Source organism: Nerophis lumbriciformis, linkage group LG01 (genome assembly GCF_033978685.3).
Source record: "Nerophis lumbriciformis linkage group LG01, RoL_Nlum_v2.1, whole genome shotgun sequence".
Classification (NCBI taxonomy): Eukaryota; Metazoa; Chordata; class Actinopteri; order Syngnathiformes; family Syngnathidae; genus Nerophis; species Nerophis lumbriciformis.
The window spans coordinates 43938970-43965020 of record NC_084548.2 but is presented as its reverse complement, the minus strand read 5'-3'; the positions used below and the strand labels follow the sequence as shown (position 1 = coordinate 43965020).

The 26051-nt window shown below is 39.1% G+C and overlaps 1 protein-coding gene across 4 annotated transcripts in view; it reads left to right on the top strand.

The window, feature by feature from the left end:
- The window catches only part of gdap1l1 (ganglioside induced differentiation associated protein 1-like 1), a 94315-nt gene extending 68352 nt beyond the window's left edge, over positions 1-25963 (top strand). For 3 of the 4 annotated variants that reach the window (XM_061982879.2, XM_061982907.2, XM_061982898.2), the window contains exons 3-7: positions 3502-3694; positions 16993-17166; positions 17332-17426; positions 21276-21390; positions 21460-25962. In XM_061982879.2, the coding sequence (XP_061838863.2) occupies positions 3502-3694; positions 16993-17166; positions 17332-17426; positions 21276-21390; positions 21460-21803 (921 nt within the window). In that variant the 3' untranslated portion in view covers positions 21804-25962. Of the gene's footprint in view, positions 1-3501; positions 3695-16992; positions 17167-17331; positions 17427-21275; positions 21391-21459 lie in introns of all 4 variants that reach the window. The other variant, XM_061982888.2, reaches the window with a different exon arrangement.
- The last annotated feature ends 88 nt before the right edge of the window (positions 25964-26051 follow it).

The window sequence follows — 26051 nt, the reverse complement described above, 5'->3', positions numbered from 1 at the left end:
ACTGTTTAATTCGGACACTGAAGAAGAAGAATTTGAGGGATTCGTCGATGAGGAATAACTTCATAAAGTGAGCTTTACATGTTTATTTTGTGTGTTGTGTTGCGTGACATTAACGTTTGAGCAACGTTGAGTTATTGATATATTGTTATTGCGCTGCACTATTTCGAGTGTTACTATATTGTGATTGCGCTAACGTTTGATTTACCGTAACAGTATCACTGTTTTTTACGTGTTTATTGAATCAGGGAAAAGTTCCCCTCCACTATGTGATATAAATGTTGCACTACATGTTATACCCAGCTGTTGTTAAAAGATAAACAAAACACCACGTCACTGACTTTACCTCGGGGAAAATAATAAAACAGCTGTTTATTCATTTTGGGAGTGAACAGAGTTGTCAGAACGCTGGTTTGTAATCTATTAATAAAGTTTGACTGACCTATCTTGACTGTGTTGTTGACATTCCCTTTAGCGCAGCTCCATTTAATGGATGCATAACGTAACTCCAGCCTCTACTGTAGCGTCTATTCTATGCGCCTTATAATGCGGTGCACCTTATATATGAACAAAGTTTTAAAATATGCCATTCATTGAAGGTGCGCTTTATAGTGCGGAAAATACGGTACATGATGTAAGTATATAATGTATGTACGTAGTAAAAAACACATTTATAACATTTAATATTTTTTATTATATATATATATATATATATATATATTTATATATATATATACATATGTGTACAGTATATATATATATATGTGTGTATATATATAAATGTATATATGTATATGTATGTATATATGTGTGTATATATATATATATATATATATATATATATACATATATATATACTTTTTTCCCACTACATCACTGCTTATTACTTACTGCAGACTTTATGACAGCCAATAAACATAATAAAACATCACTTACCGTACAATGTCTGCTGTCCATAAGATGCCGACTGCTAGGATGTTTATATATTCCTATTTAGATGAAGAATGATTCATAGTCCTCACAAAGAAAAGTGGAGGTGTTGTTCTCGCCATTCTGGGTCTAAATTGGCTGTCAAAGTGTACCAACTTGCCGGAATACGTCCTTCTACTATCCAGGTGAGAGGCATTATTTATGATCTGGAATAAAGTTTGACGAGCAAGGAAACGAGGAAGCAACTGATCGGTCGATCATGTCAACATTGACACACAAGCTTGTGATCACGGCGCCGCTTTAAAAATGTTTTGTGCGTTAGCGGTTATAATAACAATAGCACAAATACTTGGTTAGTATTCAAGTCACAAAATGTAAATGGAATATTGTTGGCGGTTTTTGAATGTTTTTATTGGGTTTTATGGGCGGTATAGAGGACCTCCAACTTTATTTTATTTACGAGTTAGGATGCATTAAAAAAAAAAACATCCGTTGTGTCTTTCATAATGATTGTGAACGATAGGCGAAATTCCCCCAAAAAGTGCAGTTCCCCTTTAAAGGGCCCATAACATCCAGATGACTGACATTTCACTAACAAGTTCTCTTCAAGAATGTTTTGCTCCTCAAAATGAATCTGTTGTTTCCCACAATATGTTTTGCGTAATCAGTAGATAACTACTTGTACCTGGAACGCCCCCTTTCAATTGCCAGCCTCAATATGCTATGACGTCACTATCTTTTTGTGGATAAAAGCATGTACAACTGTTATTTTCATTACTTAATTGCATGTTTTTTCATGCTGGTCCATGATTACAAAAAAATTATATGGTTAACATTATGAACACAAACATAAACATAAACGAATCACCACTTCCAGGTTTCCTTGCTCTTCCATCTCTTCTTCCATTGACACCATAGCCTGTTTTCTCATGCACTTTCAGCATTTCCTCATGCTTCTTGAGGAGAACATCAGTAGAAGAGGACGCAAAATAGAATATTAGTAGCTTACCTACTTTTTCTCTCCGTTGGGAGCGCCCGGTCAGTTCTTCTTTCTCTGTTTTCTTTCAGGTTTCTCCCTCAGGTTCTGACCCGAGGGTGCTCCTAATTTTCAGGATCACATTTGGCTTTTAGTCATTTACATTTTTTCCATCCAAACTCTGACCCAAACCCTTTTTATTATTATTTTCATACAGGAGATTTGTTATTTTTCTCCTATATGAAAACAATAAACATCATTAGAAAAATGCTAGCCGACACCAAAACTTAGCAATTTAATTGGTTTTAAACAGCCCCTTAAGTCATTCCGCAGCTAAAAAATTTTTTTAATTATATTATGGAATAGACAATATGTCTAAAGTGTAATGTGTGACAAGCAGCGCAATCGGCTCCTTTCTCACAGCTATTTCTACGCAACGGCTAGTTTGCTTGTCCTTTTGAGATGGACTAAATATAGATGCAAAACAATGGCTGCAGAACAGTTTCAGCCTTGATAGATCACACTGCATGTGCTTAATAATTACAATATATTTGCATTTTCTCCCCCAGTAATGTTGGCGTTCTGATGATCAGCATATATTTTGCATAATCATGAAGACAGACACGCTAAATGGATTCCGCTCCTTATCTTGCTCACAAGAGATGCAATCCTCTGCGCACAAGTTTAGTAATACACGGAAACCTTTCGTAGATCAGGTCCTTAACACGCAATATGAAATTGTCTCCGGTCTTTTCTAGGCGACGTCATCAGATAGATGCAGGCCCGCCCACAATTTGGAGCCAAGACTGGGTGTTTCAAAACGTGATGAAAATCGTTAGTAAACAAACCTAAAATCACTAATATGCCTATTTTACTCATAGACATGAACTATGAACTAAGTTTCAGTGTTGTCAGCATCAGAGAGGCCCTTTAAATACTGGAGTAAAGCATCACTGATCAGACCGTCCTGTTCTCCAATCTATGTTCGCCGTACGGTTGGTTGGCCTATGCCAGTTCAATTCTCAAGTAGATAAAAGTTTATTGTGTGCCTTCTGAGCAGCTGAAGCACTTGGCATGATGACGAGTGACTAACATGATTACGTAACAAATCTGCTGTGGCAAAAGTGTCTGCAATGTTGCAGCCTGCTTCACTACAGGCCCCAGAAGTATCTCACTTTTCTAGATTCGATTTGACTCTGCAGCGTAAATTCCTGCAGACCAGGCCAATAAATGCTGCCTGTGTAACTAAATAGTTTTCATTTGATGACACTTTGTCTAAACATGAAGCTATACTTTGCGCCTTCTGGGCGGCAAGATGAAGACATCTGTTATCACCTCTTATTAATCTTATTGTCACTAATAGTCCCCAGCAGGCTTTAATTTATCCTTCATGCCACTCGAAAAGGAGCTTGACTGCGAGTTTTGCTCACTTATGATTGCAAAGCGACTTTTCAACTAACCCAGTTTCATCTAAACATCATAGCGCTTCTTCAGACTGGTTTCTTCCTTTGATTTGTCACAGATTTGTCTTGTTTTCAACATGTTTTTGAACATGATTCAACATTGATCATCGCGGTGGTCTATTTTGTTTTATGCAGGTCCGTCTTGTCATCCACGAGAAGGGGCTGGTGTGTGAAGAGAGAGATGTGAGCTTGCCACTGCAGGAGCACAAAGAGCCATGGTTCATGAGGCTGAACCTTGGCGAGGAGGTGCCTGTCTTCCTCCACGGCGACAACATCATCAGCGACTACAACCAGATTATAGACTACCTGGAGACCAACTTTGTCGGAGGTGAAGTCATGTTGTCTTGAGAATTTTATTAGGATTTCATGCAAAAAGTCATGCTGTTGCATAATGTGGGAGGTTGCTTTTTAGGGGGAAAAACAAAGTACGTAAGCCTAAGTATCATAAGCACTGTGAAAACATACTAAGCCCACATTCTGGTCAGAAGCCATGCTAACCACATGTGCTTCAACTGTGATGCAACAATTGCAGTACAAGTCAAACGATTTCATTAAATTCTAATAAGAACATGCATCCGTTGTTTTACACTTATCCTGTTCCAGGTCACAGGGAACCGAGAGTCTATCCCGGTTAACTTAGGACCTGATCTACTAAAGGTTTTGTTTGTATTAAAACATTTGCAAACTTGATGGCCCACGCAAAGCTGATCTACTAAACTTGTGCGCAAGTGAGCAAAGTGAGCAAAATAGCAGGTGCAATCCATTTTGCGTGAATGTTTTCATGCATATGCAGAATATATGCTGATTATTAGAATGTCCACAATTAGGGTTGTCCCAATACCAATATGTTCAATACTTTTTGATACTTTTCAAAATAAAGGGGACCAAAAAAAAAAGTCATTTTTGGCTTCATTTTAACAAACAAATCTTACGATATGTTAAACATATGGTTCTTATTGCACTCAAAGAATCATTTTAGAAGATTAAAATAAAAATTAAAAGGCAATAAACACATTGGGCTTTTCTTGTTGCACTAAAAGAACAATGTACTAGTGTATATACATCACTACTAGTGTATACATCACATACAGCCTGCCATAATCTAGGATTAGGTTAGAATAGAAGAGGAAGCTTTACTGACATTGTATTAAATGTTTAATGATTTGTCGTTGCCACTCTTGGTCTGTGCCTTAGGACAAACACTATCACTAGTAATTGCTAAAAACAATGCTAAGGCTAAAAGTACACAGATAAGACATGTACAGTAGCAAGTAAAAACACATTGTTAAAGATAAAACACAGGCTGTAGTAATTTATTACAAAATTCTGTCATTTCACTTGCATTAGTTTGCGCTACGTGGGCAGTTCCGACTGCGCTATTTGGCATCAAGCCAAACAGCTGTGTGTGTGCCTACATATCTGTATGTGCACAACATTACCTGTCGATCTGATCGATTGTTTAGCTAAATGTGAAGCAAAGGTGGTAATACTTTAATCATGCTACCTTTGGCGAGGCATGTTTTAAGCAGCGCTTGCAGCGTGGCCCTTCCGTGTTTAAAGCGTCATCTTCATCGATAGTTTTGAAGCCCAAATACCTTCATATTGTCCTTCACGCACCCTCTTTATTAACCAATAGAATTGCCTTTATTTGCCATTTTTCCTCTCATCTGTGTTTCTGCTTGACTGCTCTGTGAGTGTGTGCGCACTGACACACTCAACATGCTCCTTCACTCTATACGTCATCGCCGCATGGCAGGATGCAGATGAAAAAAGAGTACCGGTATTTTTCAAAGTCAGTATAGTATCGTTTTAAATTCATGAGTACCGCAGTACTTAATTTGTACCCTAATACATACATACATACATATGCCTATATATAGACATATATAAATATATACCATATACGTATATGTATATATATATATATATATATATATATATATATATATATATATATATATATATATATATATATATGTATATATATATATATATATATATACAGTGTTGGGACTAACTCTGTACGTCATCGCCGCATGGCAGGATGCAGATGAAAAAAGAGTACCGGTATTTTTCAAAGTCAGTATAGTATCGTTTTAAATTCATGAGTACCGCAGTACTTAATTTGTACCCTAATACATACATACATACATATGCCTATATATAGACATATATAAATATATACCATATACGTATATGTATATATATATATATATATATATATATATATATATATATATATATATATATATATATATATATATATATATATGTATATATATATATATATATATATACAGTGTTGGGACTAACGCGTTACAAAGTAACGCATTACTGTAACGCCGTTACTATCGGCGGTAACTAGTAATCTAACGCGTTATTTTTTATATTCAGTAACTCCGTTACCGTTACTACATGATGCGTTACTGCGTTATTTTGCGTTATTTTTTATGTAGTATCGGCTAGAAACTGAGAAGATGTGAGTGTTGCAGCGCTGCTGAAGAGGCGACAAAAAAGAGGCGCGCCGCGCGCTGTCTGTGTGTACGTGTGTGTGTGTGTGTGTGTGGGAGGGGGCGTGTCTGTGTCTACTATCAAGACGTCATGGCGAACCCCGAAGCCGAGTTTCTTAAAATGGAGATATTTTCAGTACGTTTCTTTTATCGACCACAAAGAAAAGAACATTTTAGCTGAATGTAAGTTTCAAATATGCTGAAACAGCGACAAAAACAACATGCTACGACGAAGCTAGTAAAGAGACACACACTCACCTCCACCTCCAACAGCGGCTGGATTTTAATGAGGCACTGCACACTGAAGGTACACACACTCTGTCAATTCTCTTATATACTCTTTCATTTTAAACTTTTTGAGTATTTGATTATCACATCACTCTAAATGTTTAGACTATAAAGTTCACAAACCTAAAGAGGGATACTAGTGGGCCAGGCTAATATTTCCTTTTCTCTAAACTAAGTGGGGAAATGTGTAGAGTGTTCTGGGCTTCAGACATGATTTTATTTCAGAATTCCTTGAGAAAACGCCTGGTTAGGCTTTATGTATGTAGTGTGTGCCTTTCTTGTTTTACAGCTATTGTTATTATGCTGTTTGTTACTTATGTATGTTAAGTTGCAGCTATTTAAAATAGTTTTGTCAATTTGTTCTGGTCTGAAACAAATTGGCCCTTTAAAACATATCTTTGTCTTTGTGTGTTGTATGTAGAGCACATTGCTTAGCAGAGTTCAGTGATGCAAATGCATGTCAAGTTGATCAACAGATTGTATTATTCTCCAGTGCAATAACAGTACTAAAATGAAGGCTAAAAGGGCATTAAATGGGGCCTTCAAAAAATAAAAATAAATATATATAAGTAACTAAATAGTTACTTTTCACAGTAACGCATTACTTTTTGGTTTAAGTAACTGAGTTAGTAACTGAGTTACTTTTGAAATAAAGTAACTAGTAACTGTAACTAGTTACTGGTTTTCAGTAACTAACCCAACACTGTATATATATATATATATATATATATATATATATATATATATATATATATATATGTATACATTTAAATATATATATATATATATTAAGGATGTTAAGTGATTAATTTAATCAGCATAATCACACTCTAATTCTGTGATTAATCCCAGGTTATCATTTTCTTGCATGAACAAAAATGTTCTTAAAAAATACCCTAATATTTGGATACAAATGCAATTTTGTAGTCAAAATGTCACACGAGAACGTTTTCTAAATGTTTTACTGAACTGAAGTCATTGATTTGCTCAAAACTTGGTGACAGTAAGTACAGTAAGAATTAAGTGCACATGTTGTTTTTTTGTCTTAATAAAAATATAAACGTATTTCTTCAACGGGATGTGTCCTGCCTAACTTAAAACATAATAAATTCATTGTGCAGCTTTATGATAGAGTGGGTCTCCAACTTTCATAATGATTAAAACTACTGTGACAAAAAGAGAGGAAATATATTTGTTTCACTAATATAACTGGCGACATTTAAAGTGTACTTTATTTATTAAGGAGATCTCCTATAAGTGAGATTATTGTCTTTATGCTACATTGTGTAATTTGTCATTAAATAAAAGCATCACACACACTCACACTCCAAAGGGTGCAAACTGGATGTGTAAAATCCTCATTGAATGACGACGTGTGCTGGACCTCGGACCAACTGCACTCAGTGACGAAACAAACACCCTCACATAAATATTGCGCTCAATGCAAACATAGTTAACAGGACACTTGTATTTTAACTTTTGTACACTTACTTTAGTTATCTGCTGCACTGACAGGATGCTTGCTCGATGCCTGTCTCGACTGTGGTGAAACTGCTGTCAAAACTGGCGTGTGACGTCACAATTTACCTTTTTCTTTTACACCAACCCGGGAACATGAAAACAAAATAATCAGCTCTGTTGGCCACTTACTTAATACAAATACGGGACAAAGTGCGTCCCTTGACAGCTACTAACGTCTCGCCGTAGTTTTTGAGCTACTTCCTAATCACTAATCCTTGCATCCATGGCGACAAATAAAGTAAGTTCCTTACTAATATCATCCGTGCAGGACGAGGACTAGCTAAACATGCTTCACTCCACACTGTTGGAGGATACAATAGCTCACAGCCATCGCTAACAGCAAGCTAGCCCTCTTGAATGTAAACAAAAGGGTGGGTCTACACCAAGGGTATCAAACGTACGGCTTTAACCCGGCCGGGGCCCACAAGATGAGTTTGCTAAATATAAAAATGAGCTGCAATTTTTTAATGAGAGAACTGCTGTTCTAAATGTGTCAACTGGATGTCGCAATAGCAATTAAAGTGTAACCTATGTCATACATGATACTGTTTAAAGATGACGTGTCAGCTGACTTTAAATGCCCTCTGGATTGGCTACCGCCACTCCAATCAGCGCAGTTGCAAGCAATCAGCTGCTCCTGTTGTGGCTGGCAGCAGATGGCGGCAGACTGATGCTGAAGCGACACACAATACCTTATTTTATTAAAAATTATCCACTTAAAAATAATGAAATGGTAAGATGCAAAGACTTAAGTCAACATGACTATCATCTTTGTAGTTCCGTGCAGCACTCGCAATTGGTTGACGGCATGATGCGCACGCTGAACTCCATTGTAAAAATGTGTGTTTCTGCATTTGTTGTTTGTTCTATCTTATTTTATGCTTAAATCTACCGTCTTCGCATTGGTTAAGTTTGTAGTTAGGTTACCTTGATTTCGGCTGTAGTGTAATTTTGATAACCTGAGGGTTCCTGGTTCGATCCCCACCTTCTACCAACCTCGTCATGTCCATTGTGTCCTTGAGCAAGACACTTCACCCTAGCTCCTGATGGGTCGTGGTTAGGGCCTTGCATGGCAGCTCCCGCCATCAGTGTGTGAATGTGTGTGTGAATGGGTGAATGTGGAGATAGTGTCAAAGCGCTTTGAGTACCTTGAAGGTAGACAAGCGCTATACATGTATAACCCATTTACCATTTATAGTTTCATGATTTGAGTATAATGAGCAGCTGAGGTCATTTTTGTGTGTCATCCATCAACTCACAATATAAGTCCTCCATTTCATTTAAACAATTGTGTTAAGGAGTTGGCACTCTATTGCAATTGTATAAATATATACTGCAAGAAATTGGTCTTTAAAAACATGGTTAAGACAAATGCATGTATAGAACTACGCTCTGAATGGTCAGGTTTTATATTCTTGAAAAAGCAATGAGGCACATATCCCCCAGTGTCTCGTGCAGCTTTCATGCATGGCTGCAAAATAAAGTAAGACAAGGGACTTCTGCAGTCATTGGCCATCTCCTTTTTGGTCTGAGGCTCCCAGGAAATTGCATAACAGCATAATGGCTGGACGGACAATACTATACAGCCGGGAATCCCTCAGACATTGTAGCACAGCACACAGAAATACTAGGGCACAGTTGCTTATAATTACATTTGCAAGCTTTAAAGTTTCAGTATTTTTATTTAGTATTTTAGCTTAATGTTAGCTAGTGTGGCTAGCTGGCGAACATTACAAACTAACGTTCCAAACTAACATGTGATATACTATATAACTTTTGCAGTAATTGTGCATTTATGCAAGTCAGCATCTGAAATGCCTTTCTGAAGGGCTAGATTCATACCCACTACTCCTCGCTATGCCCACTACACCTACATGAAAACAGTCATTGGGACACCATTACCTTCACGGAAACGCGCAAAATGTAGGGATAGGACTAATTATTTTGCACATTTATTTCCGTTTCCATAGCAGCGCACTTCTGACTTCCTGTAACAAATTTGTTCCCACTCCCGGAATCAAAGTGTGTTTATGGCATACTTGGTAATACACAACGAAGACGATTATTTTTGGACAAATGAAGATTCACAACGTTATCTTTTTTAAATTAAACAAACGGAGGATGAACTGCTGCTTCTAGAAGTGAGCACAAAGAAGAGGCTGAAAGGTTGGAGCAGACAGAAGCCGAGAGAGTGCAACATGGTCACGCTGCAAATCTGGAACTTTGAGCCAAGCTATGCCGAATTAATGGATTGCTTACCCAAAACAACTGGACACAGGAAAGAGGTTCCGTTCCGGTAATGCTTAAAATGACCAAAATACGGTAAATATTGTAAAAAAAGATTTTGTGTTGATAAAAAATCTTGATGTACCGTATTTTTCGGACTATAAGTCGCAGTTTTTTTCATAGTTTGGCCGGGGGTGCGACTTACACTCAGGAGTGACTTATGTGTGAAATTATTAACATATTACCGTAAAATATCAAATAATATTATTTAGCTCATTCACGTAAGAGACTAGATGTATAAGAGTTCATCAGATTTAGCGATTAGGAGTGACAGATTGTTTGGTAAACGTATAGCATGTTCTATATGTTATCCGTATTTTCCGCACTATAAGGCGCACCTAAAAACCACAAATTTTCTCAAAAGCTAACAGTGCGCCTTATAACCCGGTGCGCTTTATTACGATTAATTTTCATAAAGTTTCGATCTCGCAACTTCGGTAAACAGCCGCCATCTTTTTTCCCGGTAGAACAGGAAGCGCTTCTTCTTCTACGCAAGCAACCGCCAAGGAAAGCACCCGCCCCCATAGAACAGGAAGCGCTTCACCCGCCCCCGGAAGAAGAAGAAAAAACGCGCGGATATCACCGTACGTTTCATTTCCTGTTTACATCTGTAAAGACCACAAAATGGCTCCTACTACGCGACAAGGATCCGGATCATAAAAAGACGCAATCTCTCCATCCGCACACGGATTACTACCGTATTTCACAGCAACTGATATTCCTGTGAACTGCACTGTGGAACGGGAGCACGTACGGTGAATATTCGCACCACAGGGAATGAGGAGTCATCCTTCACTGTGGTTCTAGCTTGCCATGCTAACTTCCACCCATCCAAAAGAGACCTTTCCAGCCGGCGTCATCATAAAAGCTAACTCGAAGGGATGGATGGATGAAGAAAAGATGAGCGAGTGGTTAAGGGAAGTTTACGCGAAGAGGCCGGGTGGCTTTTTTCACACAGCTCCGAAGGCGAACACACCTTCACTAAGACGGGCAGATAGCGCCGGTCGACATACGCCAACATCTGCCAGTGGATCGTAAATGCCTGGGCAGATAGTTTCGGTCACAACTGTGGTCCGAGCTTTCCGGAAGGCAGGATTCACAGAACTGCTGCACAACAACAGCGACACTGAATCCGATGACTTCGACGAGGCGGAGCCGGCCATTTTTGGATCCCACGCTTGCTCAACTTTTCAATTCGGACACCGAAGACGAAGAATTCGAAGGATTTACGAATGAAGAATAACTTCAGAAGGTGAGCGCTATGTTTATTTTGTGTGTTGTGACATTAACGTTCGAGCAACATTATGTTGCTATTTATTGCTCTACACCATTTTGAATTTTACTATGTTTGTGATTGCACATTTGCGTACATTTTGGGACAGAGTTGTTAGAACGCTGGTTTTCAATATATTATTAAAGTTTGACTGAACTATCTGACTGTTTTTTTGACATTCACTTTAGCGCAGCGTTTTTTTTGACATTCACTTTAGCGCAGCGTAGGCGCGGCTTATAGTCCGGGGCGGCTTATTGGTGGACAAAATTATGAAATATGTAATTCATAGAAGGTGCGGCTAATAATCCGGTGCGCCTTATAGTGCGGAAAATACGGTAGTTATTTGAATGACTCTTACCATAATATGTTACGTTAACATACCAGGCACGTTCTCAGTTGGTTATTTATGCCTCATATAAAGTACACTTATTCAGCCTGTTGTTCACTATTCTTTATTTATTTTAAATTGCCTTTCAAATGTCTATTCTTGGTGTTGGGTTTTATCAAATAAATTTCCCCCAAAAAATGCGACTTATACTCCAGTGCGACTTATATATGTTTTTTTCCTTCTTTATTATGCATTTTCGGCCAGTGCGACTTATACTCCGGTGCGACTTATACTCCGAAAAATACGGTAATCATTGTAGTTTTGACTCGATACGGCTCTTGTACTTGATATTGTTACACTCGATATCTGTGTAGACCAGGGGTCTCCGCATGGAGAAAAATGTATTCCCAAGGGGGCATGACTGGTAAAATCATGGCATATCTACTTAAAAATAAAGACAACTTCAGATTGTTTACTTTGGCCAAAAGTAGAACAAGCACATTCTGAAAATGTACACATTATAAATAATCCTCTTGGCAAAACACTTAGTTAGTTGAACATTCTGAGGAAATAATTGTAGTTTCAAAAACACCATGAAGAACACAATGGACTTAGACTTTGTCTCAATGTATTTAAAAAGCCATTCAATTTAAAGCACTTTCTGTTTCGCATTCTCATGATGCCAGTTTGTCATTAAAGTCGTGTTTGGAAAAACAATCGAATGTTTCCTCAAACCGCCACACTTGTGACATCTACAACTGCCACTGCACATTATTATAATCATTCAAATATTACACTTATGATATAAGTCAATCAATCAATCAATCAATGTTTATTTATATAGCCCTAAATCACAAGTGTCTCAAAGGGCTGCACAAGCCACAACGACATCCTCGGTACAGAGCCCACATAAGGGCAAGGAAAAACTCACCCCAGTGTATAAGTGTAATATTTAATATTTATAAGCCATCCCTATAAACTCCAGAAAAGTGGCCTTATGGGTAGAGGCTGATATTTGTAAGCACTGGAGGAAAACTGCATGGCTCACTTGCCTTGGGACTGATAACGCATCTTCTGGAGTTCTGCCAGGAGCAGAGCGACCGTCCACAAACTTCCACTAACTTCATCAGCTGTCACATGTGTGTCCTGTCATTGATTGGTGATCAGTCCAGATTGATCTAAATCAGCAGGCTCCAGCTTCCTAGCTTCCTTATGTTTCGGAATAGATTAAACATATCCTTTTTATAATCACTACAATGAAGAATGATAGGCATTATTGTCCAATCGAGCATCTTTAAATTGTACTTGTTACAATTTACTAAGGATGGGTATAGTGTACAGTACATTTTAACAGTTACCAGGGCCAGATCTGTACTTTTAAAATGATATTGGTGCCTAAACTGTCGAAACGGTACTTAGAAAATGAAAATATATACATTGTTTTATTTTTTTTATGCCTTTTTTATTGGTACATAATTTTGTGACATGCAAGTTGAATATCATAGAAAATTAAATACTGTAATATAAATGAAATGATAACTACGGTAAGTAATACATTCAACAGTATGATATAAAATATATCACAGCAAAAACAGCAGCGGCACACAACCAGGAATGGGTATTGTTTACATTTTAACCAATACTTGTACTAAAACTTTTTTTTTTTTTTCAAACGGTACCAAAACTAACACTTAAAAATGTAAAACATAAACATTTTTGTTAAAGAAAAACAATGCTTTTTTATTTTTATGGAATTTTGTGACATTCAAAGTTAAACAGACTATTGTAATAATTTCAATATTTCAATAATGAAAATGTAATTATTACTAAGTAATATATTAAAAAATAAGGAATAAAATCTACAACACATGATCATAATTATTGCAGCAATACAGAACAGCGAGAATGTGCAAAAAACGACTATGAAAACATAATTTGTGCATGATAAGGAAGTGCTGTGTTGTTGTTGCTGCTAAGAGCTAGGACTTGCGCTGCAGCGCTAACAGTGTTATGAGGCCTGCTGTTGATGGGTTGAAGTCAGCAATTAAATTTAAAAATAACAGTAAGGCCCGAACGCCTCCCTAGGGAGGTGTTTAGGGCACGTTCGACCGGTAGGAGGCCGCGGGGAAGACCCAGGACACGTTGGGAAGACCCAGGACACGTTGGGAAGACTATGTCTCCCGGTTGGCCTGGGAACGCCTCGGGGTCCCACAGGAAGAGCTGGACGAAGTAGCTGGGGAGAGGGAAGTCTGGGCTTCCCTGCTTAGGCTGCTGCCCCCGCGTCCCGACCTCGGATAAGCGGAAGAAGATGGATGGATGGATGGATGGGTTTGGTATTTCTGTCGGGACGCTACGTTAGGTTTTTGCGTGTACCACCGGCATTATGTGCCCATGGAAACATTAATTTCCCTCCATGTTCATGTTATTGTGCTCTTCAGCCTGTGGGTTTTGTAATGTTCAATAAGCAGCATACATGAATAATATTTAACGCCTGTTCTGCAATATATAATCAACAGAAACACTTTTTAGCACGCTGACTATCATCTCTGCAGGGATCCGGTGGAGCGTCACATCACAGCAGCACGTTCCTGCATCTGGAATGATCTAAACGCAACAAAATGCCTATTGCAAGACGTATTGTTTTCATATAGAAGATAACAGTATATTTCCTAAATTAAAAAACAAACCCCATTTGGAAAAAAAAAAACGCCACTAGACACCAAAACTCATTAATTTAATTTGTTGGTCAGCCCCTTAAGCCATCCAGCTGCTATTAAACTACAAAATGATATTGCTGAATAGACAATATGTCTAATAGGTATTATTTCAGATAGTCCATATATGTTGACACACACATACGTAGGACGAAGGATTCTCCGTCCAGGTGTTTTTGCACCCTCCTTTCTTACAGCCCATCCATCCATCCATCCATCTTCTTCCGCTTATCCGAGGTCGGGTCGCGGGGGCTGCAGCCTAAGCAGGGAAGCCCAGACTTCCCTCTCCCCAGCCACTTTGTCCAGCTCTTCCTGTGGGACCCCAAGGCGTTCCCAGGCCAGCCGGGAGACATAGTCTTCCCAACGTGTCCTGGGTCTTCCCCGCGGCCTCCTACCGGTCGGACGTGCCCTAAACACCTCCCTAGGGAGGCGTTCGGGTGGCATCCTGATCAGATGCCCGAACCACCTCATCTGGCTCCTCTCGATGTGGAGGAGCAGCGGCTTTACTTTGAGCTCCTCCCGGATGGCAGAGCTTCTCACCCTATCTCTAAGGGAGAGCCCCGCCACCCGGCGGAGGAAACTCATTTCGGCCGCTTGTACCCGTGATCTTGTCCTTTCGGTCATAACCCAAAGCTCATGACCATAGGTGAGGATGGGAACGTAGATCGGCCGGTAAATTGAGAGCTTTGCCTTCCGGCTCAGCTCCTTCTTCACCACAACGGATCGATACAGCGTCCGCATTACTGAAGACGCCGCACCGATCCGCCTGTCAATCTCACGATCCACTCTTCCCTCACTCGTGAACAAGACTCCGAGGTACTTGAACTCCTCCACTTGGGGCAAGATCTCCTCCCCAACCCGGAGATGGCACTCCACCCTTTTCCGGGCGAGAACCATGGACTCGGACTTGGAGGTGCTGATTCTCATCCCAGTCGCTTCACACTTTCTTACAGCCATGTGTGCGCAACTGTGTCAGTTTGCACAAACCTAAATTAAGAGGCAAAATAGTGCTCGCAGAACAGTTTCAGCCTTGTTAAATCAGAATGAGTGCGCTAAACGATCATATTGGCATCTTCTTCTCCCAGGATTGTTGTGTTTAGATGATCATCATGTACAGTATTCGTATTCTGCATATTCATGAAGACAGACATGCTAAATAGATCCCGCCCCTTATTTTGCACACTTATGAGTCACAATCCTGTGCGCAAGAGCTTTTTTAAAAGATCAGCTTTGCATTTGCTATCAAGGTTGCACGGGTTCTCGTACTCGCAAGTCTTTAGTATATTGGGCCTTTTGTCTTTTCCGACTGTGAGTCGCGCGCCGTCATGCCACTTTTTACAGTGTGGAGCCAGTCATGTGACTGACAGGTGAAATGGAGTCAAAACGTCACTTGTGCTTACGTTGGATTGGTGAAACAGTGTCATGTGACAGAGAGGAGGTCTGATTAACTAATTCATCTTTGCAAATAGTAAATAATAGGGGTGTAACGGTACGTGTATTTGTATTGAACCGTTTCAGTACGGGGGTTCCGGTTTGGTTCGGAGGTGTACCGAACGAGTTTCCACACGGACATATAAAGTAGCGTAACGCACGTTGTGTAAACAATGCACACCGAGGCACAACACACGGCATGCTAGCAGCTAACGGGCTAGGATAGACTGACCATACGTCCTCTTTTCACCGGACAAGTCCTCTTTTGCGAAGCTGTCAGAGCGGGGTTTCTTAAATGCTTCAAATGTCCGGTATTTTGAGTTAGGGTTGGGTGTATTTTCAATGTACGTTCAGGGTTAAGAAGGGGTTAAAAACAAAACAAATTGTGCGCGCTGCAGCATTCGTGAGTGAGGGGCAGAGACAGAGAGAGCGAGAGAGTTATGATAAACGAGCATGTGTCGCCAGGCTCTGCTTTTTATCCATAGATTTATCAGATTTAATTTTTTATTATCTATAGCAGGGCTGTCAAAAGTGTGCCCCGGAGGCAGTTTGCGGCCCACAGCTAATGTTTTAAAGGCCCACGGCACATTCTAAAAACACTCTTAAAATAAACAAAAACGTAAAAAAAAGTGAAATAAAAAGCTTAAAGGTTAAATGTAATTTAGAAAAAGTTGCAATATTGACTAATAAAACAAAGCTGTTTTTTTTTTTTTTCAAACTGTCATTGCTCAAAACATAATATTGAATAAAAATCAATGTTATTATGAATTATTGACCTATCCAAGGTTCCGATTACTTCACATCAAATATTCCACTAAGAAAAATATTTTTAGTGGAAGATTTTGCAAATTTGGTAAATAAATAACCCAAAAATGTATATTTTGTTGTTTTCTTACTGTACCGAAAATTAACCGAACCGTGACCTCTAAACCGAAATTTTTGTGTACTGTTACACCCCTAGTAAATAAATATAATGATGATGTAAATGTGGCGATCAGAATGAAACCTACTATAGCTGAGTAAAAGCAGCATTTCTGCTTCTCAAAAATACTCAAGTAAAAAGTATGATTCATTACAACTACTCTGAACCAAAGAGTTACTTAAGTAATGGAGTAAATGTAGCCTATGGTGACAGCTTGTTGTGTCGAATTTGGTGGGTCAATTAAAGAGTATCTTCCAGAGGCACAGCTGAAGTAAGATTGCCACATTATTACATATTTGCATATGTTTACCTTTTTATATGTTTATTTGACATTGTCATCTCACCACCCAAAGACACAGTGGCACAGCTGATTCCAGATGCAGACTCGCCCATCCATGAGCGTGTGCAGCAGTATCGTCAGCTACTGGATGGCCTTCCAATGGACGCTTACACGCACGGATGCATCCTCCATCCAGAGCTCACACTCGACTCTATGATCCCAAAGTACGCCACCGCTGAAATACGTAGTAAGTGAAGCCAGCACGCTGCATCTTGCAGAGATGATGATAATTTTATGATAATGTGATTCGGCCAACCATGTCAATTTATTTAAGCTCCTAACACGACACATCGTTATGAAGCAGCTATCATAAGAGCAGATCACTGTTTGTGCACATTGTGTGTGACTGCAGGACATCTGGCCAATGCAGCAACAGAGCTGATGAAGTTAGACCACGAGGAGCCCCAGCTGACAGAACCATACCTGTCTAAGCAGAAGAAGCTCATGGTCAGTTCATCTTTCAGTAGAAATGAATATACAGTACATTACATACTGTACTTGTATACAGTGCATCCGGAAAGTATTCACAGCACTTCACACCCCAACACTGCTTTACATAACAATCAGAAATCATGATTTCAATATTGATAAAAATAATCTTAATTATTATTTTGGCCATAATTGGCAGCCCCATATGTAAGACGAGATCTCATACATGAACACTCTTTTTATATATATGGACAAAAAGTGCAGTTACGTCTTATGGCCATCAGGTGCATTTTTTCAAATTCTTGGATAGTTGTTTCCATATCTTATGTCCATAAAGTGCTATCTTGCACAATTTTCACATTTATTTTAGTTAAGTTATTTTTTTCCTGCCTGATTACTTTGTTTTGTAATGCTTTTGTTGCTTTCATATGCACATTCAATTTCTACTTGAGGTCCATTTATCTACAGCAATGTTTCTCTCAAATCATTTGAATGTGTTTTTTTTAAATAAAACTTGGTTAAAAAATTTCAGTATAAATATTTTTTTAACATATTTAAAAGTACCGCGATAACAATGATAACCGTGATAAGTAATTGTCATACGGTGACATCCCTCGTGCTCTGCCAGGTGTGGGACCTTTATATATAGACAGGTGTGTGCCTTTCCAAATCATGTCCAACCAACTGAATTTACCACAGGCAGACTCCAATTAAGCTGTAGGAACATCTCAAGGATGATTAGTTGAAAAAGAATGCACCTGACCTCACTTTTGAGCATCATAGCAAAGGCTGCAAATACTTATGCACACGTGATTTCTTAGTTTTTTATTTTTAATACATTTTCTAAAAACGCTTTTTTACATTTTCATTATGGAGTATTGTGTGTATAATTATGAGGACAAAAATGAATGTATTCCATTTTGGAATAAGGCTGTATGTAACATGTGGAACAAGTGAAGCGGTGTGAATACTTTCCAGGTGTACTTTATATGCTTGCCAATATTTTTATTGACTTTAAAATGAGGGGAAAAAAATGCTAAAACCCAAATGCAGGTCAGGTACCGATTCACGTTAAATCAAATTGTTCCATATTTTGATACCTTTGTTGCATGAGACCTCACGTCTGGTTGCAGACGCAGCACCGGCTCAAGCACTTGGCTGGGAAACAAGTAGTGCTTGCTTCTAGGTAATATTACAATTTCCCATGACAACAAAGCAAGAAGAAGGCGTTTAAAGTGCTTGATGTTAATGCGGATAGAAATCATTTCGAATATACACATTATAAGTGCCCAATGCACATCTAGGAACCATTTTTTTCTGGAATGAACAGCACTAATATTACTACTGAATTTCAGTGTCTGTCTCAATGCTCACGCCTGATTGTTTGTGGGACAATATGACAGCTTGGTTGTAGTAGGTGAGGCAGTGTGAATTCCCTGAGTCTGATTGGTTGAAATACTCCAAACAATTGACAGACCGTAAGCTTGTGTACCATACAGCAGTGGTCCCCAAACACCGGGCCGCGGGCTAGTACCGGTCCGTGAACCGATTGGTACCGGGCCGGGGCCGCACAAGAAATAATTTTTTATTTTTTATTTTTTTATTAAATCAACATAAAAAAACACAATATATACATTATACTGTATATCAAAATAAATCAATACAGTCTGCAGGGACACAGTCTGTTAGCACACATGATTGTATTTCTTTATGACAAAAAAATAAATAAAAGTAAAATAAAATGCCATAAAGGTCATGTATAGTGTATAGCCAACTCAGTTTCAGGCGGTCTCCTCATTGATTGGTCAAAAGGCACTCATGTGACTACGGGCGCCATGTTTGCTACCAACTTTGAGCTGATGCAATGTGTTTGTGACGCTTCCTTGTTAGTTTGTAAAAGTGCCCTGTTGTTCAGCACGGGGTCGCTCCACTTATGACAACTGTGAAGAGCTTTTACATCAACAACCTGGAAAGAAGACAAGTATGGGAAGTGAAGGTTCACGAACAACACTGGAGAGCCACTGATTACAGCGACTTGTGCGAGGAAAACACACAACACTACATCTGCGTTCTGTTCAGGAGAAAACACACAGAAGCTAATATAAATAATAACAGAATAAATAAACAAATGAAAGATATGGTTTGACAAAAACAGACTATCTTTGAATCTCAGTAAAATAAAATAATGCAATTCGGTAACAGTCGGAGAGAAATTCAAACACAAATACAAATAGACATTCAAAGAGTGAAAGAAACCACCACAGTAGACATACTTCACACAAAAGTCACAATTTCTCTGTGATTGTTCATCTAAAGCTAATGAAGCTTTTGGCAAAATGAAGGTAATAAGTAATTTTTTGAGTCGTTCTGTGTATTTTTTTTTTACTTTTTTTGCGTCACGAAACACTGCAGGAATGCAGCAGCAGAGTGCATCAAATACGGCTGCAAAATTATACTTTCATGAAACAAAAGCATGTTTTATTGTAAGTTTATGAGCTGGAGTATGTTTAGAACTACAGTCGTGCTCAAAAGTTGACATACACTTGTAAAGAACATAATGTCATGGCTGTCTTGAGTTTCCAATAATTTCTACAACTCTTATTTTTTTGTGATAGAGTGATTGGAGCACATACTTGTTTGTCACAAAAAACATTCATGAAGTTTGAATTTATTATGGCTCTACTGAAAATGTGACTCAATCTGCTGGGTCAAAAGTATACATACAGCAATGTTAATATTTGGTTACATGTCCTTTGGCAAGTTTCACTGCAATAAGGCGCTTTTGGTAGCCATCCACAAGCTTCTGGTTGAGTTTTTGACCACTCCTCTTGACAAAATTGGTGCAGTTCAGTTCTGACATGGACTTGTTTCTTCAGCATTGTCCACACGTTTAAGTCAGGACTTTGAGAAGGCCATTCTAAAACCTTAATTCTAGCCTGATTTAGCCATTCCTTTACCACTTTTGACGTGTGTTTGGGGTCATTGTCCTGTTGGAACACCCAACTGCGCCCAAGACCCAAACTTTAGGCTGATGATTTTAGGTTGTCCTGAAGAATTTGGAGGTAATCCTCCTTTTTCATTGTCCCATTTACTCTCTGTAAAGCACCAGTTCCATTGGCAGCAAAACAGGCCCAAAGCATAATACTACCACCACCATGCTTGGTGGTAGACATGGTGTTCCTGGGATTAAAGACCTCACCTTTTCTCTTCCAAACATATTGCTGGGTATTGTGGCCAAACAGCTTAATTGTTTGTTTCACCACATAACTTTGCTCCAGAAGATCTTATCTTTGTCTATGTCCCTTTCCTAAGGGACATGCAACCAAATATTAACATTGTTGTATGTATACTTTTGACCCAGCAGATTTGGTCACATTTTCCGTAGATCTATAATAAATTCATAAAAGAACCAAACTTCATGAATGTTTTTTGTGACCAACAAGTATGTGCTACAATCACTCTATCACAAAAAAATTAGAGTTGTAGAAATGATTGGAAACTCAAGACAGCCATGACATTATGTTCTTTACAAGTGTATGTCAACTTTTGACCACGACTGTATACATACATGTATTATTTTGGTTTATTTCGTCAAAAAAACTAACATACCAGCCACGCACGTGCTTGATAGCAAACATGGCGCCTGTTGTTTGGTTGGCCATACTCTCTTTATACACAACTCTGCCCATGACCCCCTCAGCCTCCCTTAGGGGGATACATGATGGTTGTCTTGGACTATGCCTCTTTTTTTAGTATGACACTGCCTGCAAAGTGTTAACTGTTAACCAAGCTAAAGTTTAGCATGTCAGTATTTATTTAGTGCATGTGTCATCCTGACTTTTGGGGTTTTTACATTGTGTCTGTCAGGCCAAAATCTTGGACCACGATAACGTGAACTACCTGAAGAAGATTCTAGGAGAGTTAGCCATGGTTTTAGATCAGGTGGAGGCTGAGCTGGAGAAAAGGAAACTGGAGTATCAAGGTACGTTCCAGTGACGATTCTGCATGGGCAACAAGGCTATGATTGGCTGTGATGTTTCCACCCTTGCAGGTGAAAAGTGTGAGTTGTGGCTTTGTGGACCTGACTTTACACTAGCTGATGTCTGCCTGGGAGCCTTGCTGCACAGGCTCAAGTTCTTGGGACTTTCTAAGAAATACTGGGAGGACGGCAGTCGGCCCAACCTGCAGTCTTTTTTTATGCGTGTGCAAAAACGCTACGCTTTCCGCAAGGTCCTGGGCGACATCCACACAACACTCCTATCCGCAGTGCTGCCTAACGCCTTCCGGATGGTAAAAAAGAAGCCGCCGTCCTTCTTCGGGGCCTCCTTTCTAATGGGCTCCCTCGGAGGGATGGGCTACTTCGCCTACTGGTTTTTAAAAAAGAAATACATGTAGTGAATGCTCCCTTGGTGTGTTCAATGTCTGTGCATTTGTGTGATGTTTGAACTTTTCTGTAACATTCAATGACTGCAGGAAAAGCCTACTGAATATAGAGAACACTAATACTTACCTGGGCCACTAAAGATATATTCAAACATTCCATAATAAGACATTCTTGACAGCACATTTTCTGGTAGTCAAGGCCTTCATACATTTTCCTTTTTTGCTGTGTTGGCATGCAACCGGCCAATTTACAGTACAGAATACTTTAGTCTACACCAAACCAATGCAGTAACACAAACTGGGATGAAGTACTTTGGCATGCCACTACTCATACTCACATCTACTGCCCAGTCCTTATCACAGCACATGAAGTATCGCTACTGAGTAGGGATGTTCCGATCAGGGTCGTATGCTGTAGCAACTATCCATGGCCAATACCGAACACATTTATTAACTGTTAATTGTTCTAATTATTAATGGTGAGTGCTATTGACAGTTCGGCCGAGTCATACCAAAGACTATAAAAATGGGACCCATTACCTCCCTGCTTGGCACTCAGCATCAAGGGTTGGAATTGGGGGTTAAATCACCAAAAATGATTTCCGGGCGCGGCTACCGCTGCTGCTCACTGCTCTCCTCACCTCCCAGGGGGTAAACAAGGGGATGGGTGAAATGCAGAGGATAATCTCACCACACCTATTGTGTGTGTGACAATCATTGGTACTTTAGCTTTAACTTTTAACAATATCAATACAGTATTTTAAAATAGATCCTTATTCTATTTTATTACAGACCATTTGTTTGGGCAAAACAAAGTCATTAGTATATAGTAATTTAAAAAATGCAAAAACTACTATCTAATAATCATTTAAATATTTTCGTTTTTGCCCTCAAAGTCCTCCTGTGTCCAGGGAATTATTCACTAAATTTGTAAACATTAACAAAAATGACAACAAAATGATTGAGAAAATACAAATATCTATGTAATTACTCTTGTATCGATTAGATGCTGAGCCGACCTTTTGGTATCGACGCCGCCAATTACGTGTTGTGTACTGACTGTGACAATGCTGACACACAAACAGTTTTTGGTATATTATCCTCTTTCTAGACTCTTATTAATCTACCGTATTTTCCGTGCAACAGAGCGCACTGCTATTTAAGCTGCACCTACCAGATTTTAGAAGAAATAAATACCTTTACACATATTAGCCGCGCCGGACCGTAAGCCGCAGATATATACTGCTACGAAAGGTTTTGTAAATGTTTTTTTTTTACATACGTTAATTGTTTGTAACACAGGAGTAAAACAGCTGATCAAACAAAACAGAAGTCATCGCCATGGACCCACTAGCTGCGGAAGTTAGCTCTCTGATCCGCTAAACAGTCTCAATAACTCCACACTGACGTTTTGGTGAGTTTACGAAACTGAAACAATACAAAAAGAATGGAATTGTAAGTTAATAATACTAACACATACACTTGTAAACGAGTAAGCATATTCGCCAATGACGCTAGCTTGATTACATTACAATAGCATGTACAAATATGCATTTGCATATGCAAATTTGTACGTGCATATGCATATGCATGTGGGTTACCAACATATGCGGTCCTCTCCAAGGTTTCTCATAGTCATTCACACCGACGTCCCACTGGGGTGAGTTTTCCTTGCCCTTATGTGGGCTCTGTAACGCGGATGTCGTTGTGGCTTGTGCAGCCCTTTGAGACACTTGTGATTTAGGGCTATATAAATAAACATTGATTGATTGATTGATTGATTGAAACCACTACTACAGACATCAGACATGGGACGGTTTAGTAAGTACGAATTGTTTTAGTTAAATTGTAAAACTGACAAATGTTGCTTGAAGTGATAAATTAAGAATCATTTTGAGCAGAAGCGCAATGGGCGTTAATACTTCTGGTTCAAGGCACGAAGCCGTAAGTACATTTTTAACCCACAGCACCTGCAGTGGGTGAACTTGTTTAAAAGATGGCGCCATAGCAGACATAATAACACACCTTTTCAGTGTCTCTGTCGGTGTGATACAAAACATTATGGCCTTAAGCAAAGAAAAATCCATAAATTAGCTGCACCGTTTTATAAGCCGGAGAGTACACAGCATTGGAAAAAAGTTGTGGTTTATCGTCCGGGAAATACGGTACTTCATTTCCTGTTAATAATTGCTTACTTTCTACTGTAACATGCTTCTATCTATAAGCACTTATTATTTAAAGCCAGTTTAGCGCCTAGCATCACTGCTGCTGGCTTGCTCTCGGTGTGTAACATGTTAAATGGGTTATACTTGTATAGCGCTTTTCTACCTTCAAGGTACTCAAAGCGCTTTGAAACTATTTCCACATTCACCCATTCACACACACATTCACACACTGATGGCGGGAGCTGCCATGCAAGGCCCTAACCACGACCCATCAGGAGAAAGGGTGACATGTCTTGCTCAAGGACACAACAGACGTGACGAGGTTGGTAGAAGGTGGGGATTGAACCAGGAACCCTCAGGTTGCCGGCACGGCCACTCTCCCAACTGCGCCACGCCGTCCACTGTTGATCCTCATCTTCCACTGATAATAACATTTAAGACAATAAGAAGGGCAGTTTATTTACTGTAATGGAAGTGATTTTCATTCATTTCGAGGAGCGGCTCCACACTGTGTATAGAGACTCATAATTAGCTATACGCTTGTCAGCCACGGGAACAAAAATAAATAGTTTCATTCAGACAGGATCTGTGTTTTAAAAGACCTTCATCGGCAAATTGGGGACTGAAAGATCGGCACATCCCTACTTCTGATACTATGCTGCTTTGCATAGAAAAGGTTAACTCTTAATATGAGAGTCAACAAAGTCAAGGCGCACACACACACACACACTGACTTTACATAGAGCACATGGCCCACTGTCACTAAGCAGGAGTTCATTAAGTGATGCGTGTTTCCTCGCGAGTCAGGTTTTGTGAAGGTGCCATTTTTCTGCAAACTTCGAATTGAACAACGGCCCAGCAATAATGAGCAGGAAAAAATCAACAGATTCTTTATTTCCTTTCAAGATTTAACAGAGGAAACAGTGACTCATCAAATGGATGCATTGAAATTGAGACAATTTGTCAAGGCTATTTTTGAAGACTCTTCTACTCTGCCCAGTGTTAACTTGTTACTTGCTGTTTCTCCATGACAACAACTGAAGTCATCCAGCCCAGGGCTTCTCAAACTTTTTTCAACAAGTACCACCTCAGAAAAAACTAGTCTCTCTAAGCACCACCAACAAGCTGTATTCTAATGACCAACATTAAAATACAGTAGTGTAGTAAGCCTAAGTATTCATTAAAACAAGGCAGAGGTTTTTTTTAACAAGTACTTTTAATATTTTTGACCACTGTAACATTACACCCAGTTTGAACAGTAACACTGTGTTTGAATATAGGAAAATAAAACACTGTACTGTAATGAAGTGATTATTTGGCGTATCACTAGTGGTACACATACCACAGTTTGAGAAGATCTAAACAATGTCCTGAGCTAAAACTCTTGAGTGCAGGAAATAAGCAGCCAACTTGGTTTAAATTAAGCATCCGGTTTCATGTTCCTATTGATTCTCTGGGCATAAGTCCTTTTAATTAGGGAACACATGTGAGATTGATGACTTGAGGAACACACACAGAAGTGTGCATGAACATGATGAGCTCTAATGAGCACAATGGGACATATCATGTGATTTAAGTGTAGGAAGATTGTGTGATCATGCCTTTTAGCTATTGAGTTTGCAAGCGACATCATCTTCTAAATGCACTAAGATTCATTTTAATTAACTGGATTTGCGACTCCATCTTCTGGGCCCGCCTGGAATCTCCTGCATCACACACACAGTCACGACATTGTATATGTGATGGTGGCCGTTATATCTCACGATAGTATTTTTTTATTTTCTACTTTTTATGTTTTTATATTTCTATTTATATGCATTTATTTATGGTGCTTTTTATGATGTTTGTTCATAAGCCTTAATTTATTCAGTTGCCATCAATGACAAATAAAATCTAAAAATGCAAAAATAAGAGCAAATATTGTTGTGATTTGGGGAAAAGCAGAAGACCTAAAGTTATAATTGCATGGTTACTGCTGCACAAAGTACAGGATTCTGTAGAAGTCAGTAAATATGAAGACATAATGGGCCCCTTTCATGAGGAACAGTTGGGGTGATTTCATTGTAATGATATATACATTGGGAGCTCCCTAAAG